Source organism: Drosophila obscura, unplaced genomic scaffold (assembly GCF_018151105.1).
Source record: "Drosophila obscura isolate BZ-5 IFL unplaced genomic scaffold, ASM1815110v1 contig_73, whole genome shotgun sequence".
NCBI lineage: Eukaryota > Metazoa > Arthropoda > Insecta > Diptera > Drosophilidae > Drosophila > Drosophila obscura.
Genome location: NW_024542865.1, coordinates 6,222,276 through 6,235,246, shown reverse-complemented (window position 1 = coordinate 6,235,246; position 12,971 = coordinate 6,222,276). Strand labels below are relative to the sequence as shown.

General features: G+C 44.3%; 2 protein-coding genes across 2 annotated transcripts in view; one reads left to right on the top strand and one right to left on the bottom strand.

Annotated features, from left to right (window-relative positions):
* The first annotated feature begins 895 nt into the window (after window positions 1-895).
* LOC111067107 (transmembrane protein 256 homolog) lies at window positions 896-1,971 on the top strand. The gene is made up of 3 exons (XM_022356148.2): window positions 896-1,596; window positions 1,652-1,761; window positions 1,822-1,971. Exon 1 carries the CDS (start codon window positions 1,001-1,003, stop codon window positions 1,547-1,549), a length of 549 nt encoding a protein of 182 aa, XP_022211840.1. The 5' UTR covers window positions 896-1,000; the 3' UTR covers window positions 1,550-1,596; window positions 1,652-1,761; window positions 1,822-1,971.
* Window positions 1,972-3,400: 1,429 nt separating this feature from the next.
* The window catches only part of LOC111067008 (integrin alpha-PS2), a 32,174-nt gene continuing 22,603 nt past the window's right edge, over window positions 3,401-12,971 (bottom strand). The window contains 8 exon segments of the mRNA XM_022356016.2: window positions 3,401-3,724; window positions 3,869-4,479; window positions 4,482-5,646; window positions 5,728-5,971; window positions 6,042-7,320; window positions 8,929-9,003; window positions 11,043-11,091; window positions 11,852-11,913. Of these exon segments, the coding sequence (XP_022211708.2) occupies window positions 3,635-3,724; window positions 3,869-4,479; window positions 4,482-5,646; window positions 5,728-5,971; window positions 6,042-7,320; window positions 8,929-9,003; window positions 11,043-11,091; window positions 11,852-11,913 (3,575 nt within the window). The 3' untranslated portion in view covers window positions 3,401-3,634.

Here is a 12,971-nt window from a genome sequence, read left to right as displayed (position 1 = left end):
TACATACATTTCGTGGAAATATTAAATACCCCTCTGGTCGACAATGGGTTAACGTGTTATTTTAGTGATTGAAATCGTATTGCATAAATTTGATATTCAGTTTAATATTACTAGCTAGTTGGCCATCTCAGCCCTAAACAAGTAATTTTATCTGATAGATACATCAATTTTCTACAAGGTTGGCTAGTTTTCAGCATTCTTTTTAATTGCATTGTTTACATAGTAAGGTTCAAACAAAAAACGGCCAAAGCATAAAACGTAAGTGTGTGACGTCATTGTTGCTTGTCAGCCAAGTTTATTCTATGCGTATGGACTTTTGTATACCATATTTCCTTTAATTGATGTTAAATTTGTTGTTCCAAGCTCCATTGAAATAATAATAATAATGTTATCCTATGATTGACATGTTTTTTACCTCTGAAGGCATATGTTTTGTGTTTTATAAATACATATATCCCGGTTCTGATACCTATTATTTGTACCCTTGAGCTGCCAAGTTCCGTTCATATCTTTAAAACAGAGACTGAGTAGTTTCTGCATTAATTGGAGCCTGAAATTACAAACAATATCTCTATTCTATAATATCCATTTTCCCAAGGTATGCAAAGCGTTCCCTTCACCTCGGAGAGGAGGGAAAATTTTGAAGAACCACCACGATTTTCTCACGAACGAATAAAGTGACCAAAGTCGAAAAATACCATTATATACCAGGAAGTTGCTCAAGAGTTCTTCGGAAACAGCTGTTTAGTCGGCGAGTTCGAAAATTCGAACGAAAGAGCGAGACGTACAATTTAAAATTAGTTTGGCGCCCTTGAGTTTGCTTTGAGTAAGAAACCTAGTAAAAATCGAAAAAATAGTAGGCCACAATGCCTATTTCGAGTTTATGAATATTGGAAGCATGTTTGGGAAACAGAGCAAACAGTGGCAACTATTCGTGACATCAACGCTGCGTGAAGCATCAAAATTTGATACTAAAAATATTTGAGAAAAATTATACATCATGTCGATGACGGACTCCTTGACAGACCTTGCCCTCGACAATCCCATGGTGCAAGCGGTCATGTCGTACGCATCGGAACTACTGCGCGCCATTGGGAAGCCTCCGGAACTGAAGGAGGTGATTCCAAGGGAGATACAGACGCTGGGCTCGGTCGTTTCCAAATACGTGATGCCGGAGGTCACGCTCAACAGCCTGGTCGGCAGTAATTACAACTTTATCCGTTTGGCCGGCTTGAGCGGCACATCGGCCATTTTAATAGGCGCCTACTGCAGCTACGCACTGAGGGATATCAAGGATCCGTTGGACCAGATGCGACTGGAGTCCTATGCTGATGGGGCCAGTCGCATGCACTTTTTGCACGCGTTCGCAATGATGGCCATGCCACTGGCCCACTATCCCGTGCTAACGGGAACACTGATGACCACAGGGACACTGATCTACAGCGGCTCCTTGTACTATTGCGCCCTGGCGCATAAAAAAGGAATCCGCATTTATCCCACCATTGGAGGGCTCTTCCTGACAGTGGCCTGGATGACGCTGGTCATGTAGGACACACAACACAAATTCAAATAAGAAATTACATGAAGCAGACAGAGGTGGGTATGCATGAATTTTGTCCCTATCGCTATGACGGTTATTAAATCCTTGCAGCGGTACCAGCTATAAGACGATTTCTTTGAAGGAGTGCTGCCTGTGAGCACAAACCACAATACATACGCTCCAGCACTTCCATTGCCTCACTTTCAACACTAAACATAATGGTAAGAAGAATGCATTTTGTCGCTGCAGTTCAAAGTCTAACAGAATCTACAACTGCGCAGGGTTGGCAGCACAATTCGCTCACTGACTCCGGCTGGCTGCTATGGCGCACTTAAATTCGAATTCGAATTCGAGTTCGAATTTAAATTCAAATTTGAAATGTGCTTATCCTTATATCTTTTAATGCAATAAATGTTCCTGCTACATTGCAATTCAAATTTGTGTTATTATAAAATAAAATAAAATTAAATAAAATGCATTTTTTTTTTTATTTTACTTTTACAACTCGACCTTCGTTTTTATTTATATTTGTATGGTAAAATTATTCAATTTAATACAGCAATTAGAGCAAACAAAAAAAAAGGTAGTTTCTTCGTAATGTAAGACACGCATTAATAAGTACAGTTAATAAATTAAACAATAGCATATAATTTGGCTAAACTAACTGTGAGCAGCAGGTGAAACCAGGTTAATTATTGTATTACAGTAGACATAGACACTGAATCGTGGCGAACAGGGGTGGGGGGCGGGGCTCGTCGTTTATTTCGAGAATACACTGAAAGAAAAGACAGCGGCAGAGCGCGGCTCTTCTTCAAATGTAGTTTGGAAATAAATGCAATTTTATTTTATATATTTAAAAACGTCCACCATTCTGGCTTTAGTTTTTTTTTTAAATTTGTTTTGTTTATTTTTAGTATTTACACAAAAGGGTTTTACATAGATTAATTAAATTTTTTGTTTTTCGCTTTTTTTTTTTAACACATTTTGGCGTTGCAACTGGCAAACTTTGAGTTTGGCAAACACAAATAACTTCCAACTTCTCATACTCATACTCATAATAAATGTATTTATGTATTTAAAATTTAGTGAAAAACGCCAACAATTTTCAAGAGCAGAGAATACAAAAAAAAAAAAAAAAACTCTAGAGTAGCACCTATAAATTGTTTTGTTGTTCTTGTTGTTGTTTAGCTGCTGCTGCCTAGGGGGCGTGGCAGTATTGTATTGTATGTCTGTATAGGACAGCTTCTCTGTGGGCAGCATTTCATATAATTTCATTTCCATTACTCATTTTCATTTCGATTCCCGTCACTTATCCATAATCGTAATCGTGTCTATTTCGTTTTTCACATACACAGTTATTAGGCTACATATCACTCCCACTCATTCACACCCATTTGACACACATACACACTCACATGCTGCATTCACACACACACACACACTCACATTCAGACATTCACTTAGCACTAAGTTCTGTTACTCCGCTTCTTTAGTACAGATTAATATAGCACTTGTTTAACTTTTTCGATAACTCGCGGCTCGAGCATTGCTCAAAACTTTTTGCAAAATACAAAAAAAAAAATAAAAAATAATTTCAATTTCGAAAAAAAAAAATAAAATAAAATTAACGTCTCTAAATATGTATCATCAAAATTTAAATATTACAAGTTATAAAAAAACCTTTACGCATTAGAAAGTTCTTCATGTCGTGACTAGGCAAGTTCTGTTTTTGTTTTTGTTTTTTTTTTTGTTTTGTTTTTTTCTGTTGTACCGTTTGTACTCGTAGAGTACAGTGTTCACTGCAATGCGTGGACAGAGGAAGGATCCACATCCTGTCAACCGTTTGGCTGCTTCATTTATAATTGATAATTAATCGATAATTATCGAATACGATACTTGCAGGGCCACGCGAAAGCGAAAAACATCATCCCGGCAACGGTTTTCTTGTGTGTGTGTGTTTTAGTACATTGTTTGGTTGTTGTTTTGTCTCTGTTTTAGTACGATATTAAGAGTTCGTAATTGTTTGTTACTACATATGTATTATTGCTGTGGCTGTTGTTATTTCATGTTGCATGAAGAACTTGAACGCTCGCTCTACAGATGCTCATCGCCATGGTAGCCATTGCGCAGAGGCTGTCGCTCCTGGGCGTGATCCGTGGGTCGGTTGCGATTAAAGAAGCCGCACTGTAATGCATAATGCAAGGGAAATACGTGACAATTAGAGGGGAGAATAATTTGTTATCGATTTTAAATCGATTAACACACAAAGCCCTGATTGAAAGTCGATCTATGGCAGAGTTAACCCAATCCTATGCTTCGATCACTCACCTTGTATAGCAGCCAGACGAGCAGGAGGAAGATGAGCGCACCCGCACACGCGGCCAACACCACCACCCAGAGGGGCACCACATCCGGCACCTGTTGCGGCTCCGGTTCGGCCTTGTAGAAGATCTCATGCGACTTGATGATCTTGTCCTTTGGCTGGCCAATGAACGGCAGCTGGGTGACATTCGCCACGGCCAGCGTGGACACATTGAGGGGCACATTCGAGGCCAGCTTCTCCATGGTCTTGGCCACCATGCGGGCGCGTATAGCCACAAATGCGGCATCACCGTCCTCGGTGCCCAGATTGGTCACCACACAGCGGATGGTGCGACAGCGGGCCGAATGGCAGGGCGAATTCAGATCGATCTGCTGGGGCTGGGGCTGGTTCTGGTTCTGGTCGTCGCTGTTGCGACGGAAGCGGCGCTGCGATGAGCTCGAGCTGGACGACGACCAGTGTCCTGGCCCGCCCTGACCCTGACTCTGAGCAGGTCCCTGCTGGAGTATGTCCTCGTCGTAGTAGTCGCCATTCTCACGGCCATAGTAAGGCTTGCTGCCAGAGCTGTATGTCACATGATAGCCGCCTGGCGCAGCTCCGAACTGGCCCTGACCCTGACCCTACCCTGTCCCTGGCCCTGTCCGTACGACTGGGTGTGAATCTGTCCCTGTCCCTGACCCTGTCCCTGTGCCTGTCCTTGGAACTGGTTGTTCCTGTAGAGATCATTGTCCATATTACTGCGTGGTATGCTGCCCAGATCAAGGGTGCCCGCATGGAAATTGCCACTCTGTCCGCCGTACATGGACTTGTCCGCAAAGTTGGCGCCACCCGCACCAGCCAGATGGAGCTGCTGTTGCCTCTGCTGGGGTGCCGACTGATAGCCGGATCTGCTGCTCACGATGGTGGATTGCTGGGGCAGGCCAGCCATCTGAATGTGTCCCTGGGTGCTGTGGCCACGCAGCTGGCCACTGGGCTGACCGATGCCCGAGGAGCTGGAGGAGATGGTGGTGAAGCTGCTCTGATTGATGCGGGGCTCCTGTTCGATGGTCACCGCTTGACTGGCACGATCCTGATGCACATACGAGGCATCGCCGGGCACATCGAGGGCATCCTCACGCTCCAGCAACGCCACCTGCTTGGGTGTCAGTCGATTCTTGGCCTCCGTTTGGCTGACGGTCACCGCCTGGCCGCCCTGCGAACCCTGCGACACCGCCAGATGACCCTCCGTTCGCTCGCCAATGCCCGCACCAGCGCCGCCCGTCGCCGCCTGGCTGCTGAACTGCACCGAATTGCTGATGGCACCCTGGGCGTGCAGATACGACTTGTTCTTGAGCTTCTCGTCCAGCTTGAGGTTGTGCTCGTTGACCTCGTACACCTTGTCGCACTGGATCTTGCCGCCCGTCTCCGGCTGGCTGAGCAGATACATCAGCGGATCGCCCACAATGGTCTCGTACGGATAGTGGATATAGACCTCGGCCTCCTCGATGATCGACGGCCGATTGTTGCGTATCTCGTAGATGTGCACCACCTGCGGCCCGAGATCCTCCTCGTTGGTGGCATTCTGCAGCGCCTTGTAGTCGTCGGCCTTGTACAGCTGATAGTCCGGCAGGGAGGTGCCCTTGATGTCCAGATCCGTGTCCACCCAAATGCCAACGCTCTTGCGATAGATGTTGTCAAAGTGGGAGCCCTCCCCCTCCACATTCGTTGAGTTGGCCTCCCAGTAGAACTCGTAGCTGGAGGAGCTGCCGTACTTGTCCGCCGGCACAAGGCTGATCATGAAATGGGCCTGGAAGCAGGAATATCACATTAGATCAGTTCAGCATGGATGCTGGTGGAGAATGAATCAATTTTTTGTTGTTGTACTTACAATTTGTCCCGACTCCAGGGGATTGCCAATGTCACACTTGAGCGTGTGATTGTTGGCCGGCGTGGGGGCCGAGCACGTAATCGGCGTGTCCTTCTTCTCGCCCAGCTGCTGCAGCTTGCGGAACTCCAGGTCACGGGGTGTGATCATATAGAAGGCCGCCTCGAAGGCGTCCTCGTTGTGGTTCGAGATCAGAACTTCGACGGTGAGTGGTTCGGGCGAACCGAACAGATATTTGTCCACGGTTCTGCAAGAGATTCAGTTTAGCTCCAAGCTGTGGCCAGTGGGGAGGGGCAATTGGGCGGGGGAGGACTCACTTGATTTCCAGCTTGAGATCCGGCTCGCAAATGTTGTCGGGTCCACAGTTCTTCTGTATGTTGATGGCATCGCGCACGACAATCTCACGGTTCTGATCGATCACCGGCTCGAGGATGCCGCGCCTGCGCCGCACCACGGGCTCGAAGGGACGATTGCTGCGCAGATTGTAGCGGGCCTCCACCTCCAGGGGCGTCAGCTTGTCCTGCACCTTGTCCATCAGGTAGACCGTCTCGTTGAGGCAAAAGTTCTGGCCATAATTCAGGCGAATCGTCTGGTTGCGGATGTTCTTGCCCTCATCCCGCAGGAAGAACATGCGTGGATTGCGCACCTTCTTGGCGTCCAGCAGCCAGGAGACATCAAAGTCCAGCTGGTCGGGCAGATAGCGGCCGGTGAAGCTCCAGCAAGTGGTCAGCAGCATGCAGGGCACCCTCTTGTGGTCCCGCTGCAGCTGACAGCTGCGATCGTCCAGGCTGATCAGCTTCGAGGGACTGGCAAAGGTCGTCTCCGCATTGACAGCCGCCACGGGGCGCGACTTGAACAGGTACACCCGATCGGAGCTGTAGGCGCCCACAGCCAGATCCGGATAGGTGTTGCCATCCATGTCCACGCCACCCGAGAGGGCAAAGCCGAAGGTCCTCGGATAGGGGGCGCCCTCCACCAGCTGCTCGGCGCGTATGATCTGCGAGGGCTTCGCCAGCGGACCCATCGACGAGCCGTGATAGATGTAGACAACGCCCCGGCCCTCGGGTCCGTCATAGGGGGCGCCCACCGCAAAGTCGCCATAGCCATCGCCATTCACATCGCCGAGGGTGGTGAGGGCGAGACCGAAGCGACCCTTGGTCTGGAATCCGTCGCGTATATGCTCCGTGGTGAAGAACTGGGAGGCAGTGTGTCCGCCCTGGATCAGCACATACACCCTGCCCACATCGTACTTGCCCTCGACGTTGTCCAGCTCCGTGTACATGGGCGCGCCAATGATGAGATCGTCGAGGCCATCGCCATCGACATCGCTGGAGGCGAGCGCATAGCCAAAGTATTCGCCAATCTGTCGCCCAGTAATATTCAATATGTTCGCCATGTTCCAGCGATTGACCACCACCTGGCCGGTTAGATTGGCGCCACGGGGCTTGCCAATGGCCACATCCTCACTGCGATCGCCATCAAAGTCGCCGGTGACCATGGAGTAGCCCAGATACGAGTCATCGTTCACCGATGTGCTCTCCACCGTGGAGAAGACTTGGTTCTCCGGCTTGGTCACATCGTGGGAGCTCGTCTGACCTGTGGGTAGCATTATGCCAAAAACACTTGAGTAAGGTCAAATTCCAAGCTTCAGTTTCAGATCATCTTCGGGATTTTTCTCTCTTTTTTTTTGGTGATTTGTGGTGAGTACACTTAATGGCTATGAGCATGCTCAACAACAACGACAACAACGACATTAGGTATTTATTTGCATGGTGGAACTAATATCTAACTATCTCCAGCTGAAGCAGCAGCCATAAACAACAACAACAACAACGATTACACTGCAAGAATATAGTCTACTATATGAGGGATACATGGATATATGGATATATGGACATGCATTCCAGAGCGTGCAGAGATTATGGTTAGGTCGCATTCCGGTTAGTTAGTACAGCCAAAACATCCAAAATAAACCACTACCAGCAGCCCCAGACATGAGAGCAGACATGCACAGCCGAAAGCTCTTAATGCTAAATAATACACAGAAGAGCTGGCCCCGGCAGTGGGGTGGTATGACAGGTAAAGGTTCTGCTAGCCTCCTTTCAGGCGAAGCTTAAATAGTTTTACAGTTCTGCTTACACTTTCGTTCAGTTTCGTTTCTGTTTCGTATACCAAAATGTTGCATCAGGATGGGACCTGATGTCTACGCACACAAACGCATTGCAAACCATGTGAGTGTGTGCGTGCCAGCCACTGCTAAACCCCATTGAGAGAACACTACTATACGACAGAATTAAATGAAAATGTAATGGTTTCTTATCTTTCATATTATATTTCGTATATGTAGACCAATCAATCCAAATATTGTTCCTACTTCTACCTCTAGTCAAAAAGAATATTTTAACAGCAAACTAATTTCAATTTAAATACCAAGAACTAAAGCACAAAAGCTCCTCTATTATTATATATTCTTGTTCAAGGCAAAGAAAACAAAAAAAATAATGCAAAATTAAAACTGAAACAGAGATATATAAAAAAACAAATAAAGAAGTTCCTTCCTCCACTGCCGATGCCATTCATAACTGCCTCGTTTATTCCCAAGACCTTATAAGTATATATGTAGAAGCCAGGAGCAGATGAAAGAGAAATTCCCCATTTAAGTAGGATTTTAATGCCTGAGGGTTGCTCTTTCATCCAACATCCTCCCATAGAAGCAAATAACCAGAGAGCAGCGGACATGGACCAAGCTAGATATATACGGATAGAGATACACAAAGTTGAGATAGTGAGTGAAAGCGGGAAGATCGTTTTCGGGTTTGGTTTTATCTTCCAGATTAGTTGGCGAAGCTTTCGATGCGGCGAGTTGCTTTTCTTCCAGGACACAACAGTGTTCACACGATGATGATTTGATGCTTCTTACGAGTATATAACCATTTTTAAGGCTTTTAATGAGTTTTCATTTCGATATATATATATATTTTTTTGTTTGCATTATCAGACACCATTTATGGGATCGTTTGAGTGTGTGTGTGTGTGTGTGTGTGTGTGTAGATGTTTAGGTACTTTTTGGCAGCTATAGGTTAATGTTCGTAGGTACAGTTTCGGGTTGGTGGTTGAGTTGAGTTTTGAGGCAGTGGGTGAGAAGCGTATTTGGTTTTTGTTTTGCGTTTGTTTTTTTTTTTTTTGGTTTTTAATTATTATTACCTCCAGTGCCGAAGGGCTGATAATAAGGCGGCTTAAATGGAAACTCGGCATCGGGCGGTATTGAGTAGGTTTGTCCTTTTTATTTTGTATTCAGTGTGTTTCGGATTTTAATAGCAACAGAAGTTGTGGAAAATATGTTGATTGGGTTGGTTGATTGTTGGTTTTTTTTTTGGTTTTTGGGTTTTTTGTTTGTGGTGATCAAGTTGTGTGATTTTTGTTTTGTTTTTTTTTTTTTGGGGTGGTGGAGCAACAGACACAGTTTATGGCGATCGGTACAGAATGCATACGTCATATTTTTTTTTTTTTTTTGTGTATACAGTACGGTACAAAATTGCATGCATTTTGCGCCGACACACACATATAGAGAGAGAGAGAGACAGAGTGTGGGTAAGGTGAGACAGTTGGTGGGGGGGGGGAGTGGATCAAAAAAGAAAGAGAAAGAGAGAGAATACATAATTTTGATTAATCAAATGAGACAACGAAAAACAAAAACAAAAATAATTGAATAGAATAGTAGGAGAGAGACATGAGAGACGTTATAATACGGTACAGGTACAATTACAGGTACAGGTACTGGTACAGTTACAGTTATAGTTAATGTTAAAGTAGATAGTTGTGTATCGGTATCGGATACGGTACAGCTAAGATGCAGCTAAGGTTAAATTTACATTTAAAATTACGTTTACAATAATCAAGGTACAGTCAGCACAATGTACTGACTTTTGCCGTCGAGTGTTGAATGAATTTTCGTTAGCTAATGATTCTTATAAATTTTGTTTGTATTCGCGCATGTTTGGGTACAATAAACTGTGTACGGTACGGTACAATTGTTAGCTTCGGGCAGCGACAATAGTGCGACATTAGGGCCAATTGGGGGGGGTTAAATAATTTTGATGACAACAACTCGACAACACAAAAGCGAGTACTACTACAAAGATATGTATGTATGTATGTATATGCTACGACTTATGCGACACTATTCTACCAATACTGTAGCTGTGCAGTTATCACTTTCCTCTCATTAGGTACACTTTGTTTTTCCGCACTTAATTGGTGCACCGAAAATGTACCTAAATTGAAGCTCTAGCTAAATGCACAGCTACCATTACTTAATTAAGACTTATGTACGTATATTATGTATGTCTGCTACAATCTACACCTACGCTTAAACTATAAACTAAATTCGTACAATGCGACATGCACTAGAAACATCACATTAGGTCATTGGTTACATCCCGGACTGGTGGCATTCCACAAATCCTCTACAAATGCCGATTTGCTTCGACTATAGCTGACTTAGTTCTATGGTTCAGGTGTTAGAGACTTGGGGGTAGATGGGGGGATGTTCCTATTTAATAGGCAGCCGGATTACAATACAAACATATAACTAACCCAGAGTAGACATAAATATCTATGATTTTAAGTGTTTGTTTTCTTTGTTGGATATTACTTGGGTTAGGCACTGCCTTTAGACTTCTAGGACGACCAACAATATTAAGCACAAAATAAATAAGTAGGGAAAATACACTAAGCTATGGAAAATATATGTAAGGTAAAAATATAACTCATTCTGCTTTTTGTACACTGGAAAGGAGCAAACAAAGTTCAATAGTCATGGTTGGGATACTTGGTATAATCGGGAACTTTTAGCTTTCAGGGGGGGGGGGGACGAGGGACAAAAATGCTATGAATACGGGAAAAGAAACTTTAAATTTCAAACCAGACTACGGGACTTTTATGGATAGGTGTAGGGTAGGTGTGTGTGTGTTTGTGTGTGTGTTTTGTTTTCTTGTTGTAGGAGTTTTGGAGATCATCTAGGAATAAATACTTAGAGCTCTAGCTATGACTAAATACATTGGATCATATTTTTGTTGGATTCTTTTTTTTGTTTTCATTGAGATACGAGTACTAGAAAAGAACAGCAAATTCAAAATACATACAGTAAAAGTAAATCGTCTCAATAGACACACAAAAAAAAAAAAAAAACTGGGTACAAGGGTACAAATAAAATAAAATAAAATAAAATAGGTTTTGATAGACAAGATAGAAAAATAAGTAGAACAACGGTAAACGGTACACGGTACATGGTACATGTGGGAAAAACGTGCACTTACCTTGCCAGTACCAACTGCCAGGTGCGCCAATGAACAAACGCGAGCCATTCTAGATGGGGGGAAGAGAGGGAGAGAGAGAGAGTATAGAAACCGAAAACAAATATAGTCAGATCGAATGCTGTGGATGCAATTGTGAATGCAAATGTTATGCCACGATCCCCAACGAGGTGTCAACTAAACGTGCCCACGCCAAAGACATGCCCATGCCGCGCTCTACAGTCCCCCCTGCCCCACCCCAACCGCTCCAGCCTTGCCATGCATATAATAACTCAATGAACCCAAAAAACATACACAAAAAGAAACAAAAAATCTGTTGCAGAAAGAGTTAAAGATTGGGTAGGTCTCTCTTTTTATAAGGAACGACATGGGCTTTGGCATGGGCGAACTGGCAATGCTCTTACATTTGAAATTTGACAATTAAAATATTTGGATTTATTTTATTAATCTGATATTCTGATATATGTATCTAATATACGTATGTACATATGTATAGCCTGTGCTTACATATCTGTAAAATACATTTCGATTAGTTCCGCTGCATATCCCAACCTATTTATAAACAACTTTAGGATACCTTTTTAGAAAAATGAAAAAATCCCTTAACAAAGCTATGCAATTCCCATTCAACTACAATATTTATTAATTTGATATACAATATTGCCCTTGATTCAGAATCCCAGAAATTTGTCAGTGATGCTTCCCAGTTCACATAATACATAAAAATAATAATCACATCTTATATAATGCTGTGCATATATGTATGTATGTATATAGATTAGGGTAGGGTATAATATCCAGTGAATACTTACTTTGTTGACGGCTGCACTGAAGCCGGCCTGACACGAGCCCTGACGATGATAACCCCAGTTGTCTGCAAGTAGGAGAAAGAGAGATATCAAGTGAGTGAGTGAGCGAGTGAGTGAGCGGGATGGCAGCAAGAAGTGAATGTCAGTCACAGTTGACCATTTAGGCATTGTGATTTCCTCATAAATGTTGGGGCACAGCTCAATGAGCGTACCCCGGGGCAGCAAATGATTCGATAGGGACCGAGAGAGCATCAACAGGGTTTCGGATCGGATCGCATCGGATCGTATAAGAATGTGGGACAATAAATTGCAAATAATTACCGATGCAATGCAATAAATTGCGCTGCTATTTGTCAGTCCGGTAGAGTTGGAAGAGTTGGTCGAGTTGGTCGAGTTGGGCAGAGAGCAACATAAAAGGATTAGAGCGCGCCTTTGGGGTAAACTGCCAGACATCCCGATGGACATTGAAATGAAAATACAACAATACTCGTACGAGCAGAAAACAGCCAAGGTAACAGGCAACAACAGCAACAACAGTGACAGCAGACAGCAACAGCAACAGCAAAGCGGCAAACAAAAAGATCAAGACGAAGGTAAGGCTCAGGCCCAAAGTGGACAGCAACAGCAACAGCCACAGCTACAGGCCACAGCTACAGATCCACATATCCACATATCCACACATCCTTTTGTTGGCTCCGCCTTTTGTTTGTTTCTGTGCCAGACTGTCCGGCAAAGTGTCTTGCGAATGTTGCTTTGCTACCAAATACAAAATCACGCAGCGGGAACACAGCGCAAAAACAAGTCAGCGAACAGACCCAGCGCAGAAGGTTCCGACCATACCAATACCCAATATGTAGAGCTTGGGCAAAGCGTGCCAGCACTGTGGAGCAAGCCACACCACCAGATAGAGAAGCAAAGGATACTAAATTTTATTTTTATTGGTTTTCTTCCAATTTTGACTGTTGAATAAATACTTTCACTTTATAAAAGCGAATTTGTCTCTGCCTGTTACATAGATCTGCACGAATGCAGCATACCCACACCCTCGTGCTCCAGGAGTACCATTATGTCGCCTGCCTTCGCATGAGAGCAACGATAAGGCAGCACACACCGAGAGAGAGTG

Bases quoted from the DNA above. Each gene is read 5' to 3' on its own strand.
- LOC111067107 (XM_022356148.2), top strand. From the start codon at position 1,001: ATGTCGATGACGGACTCCTTGACAGACCTTGCCCTCGACAATCCCATG.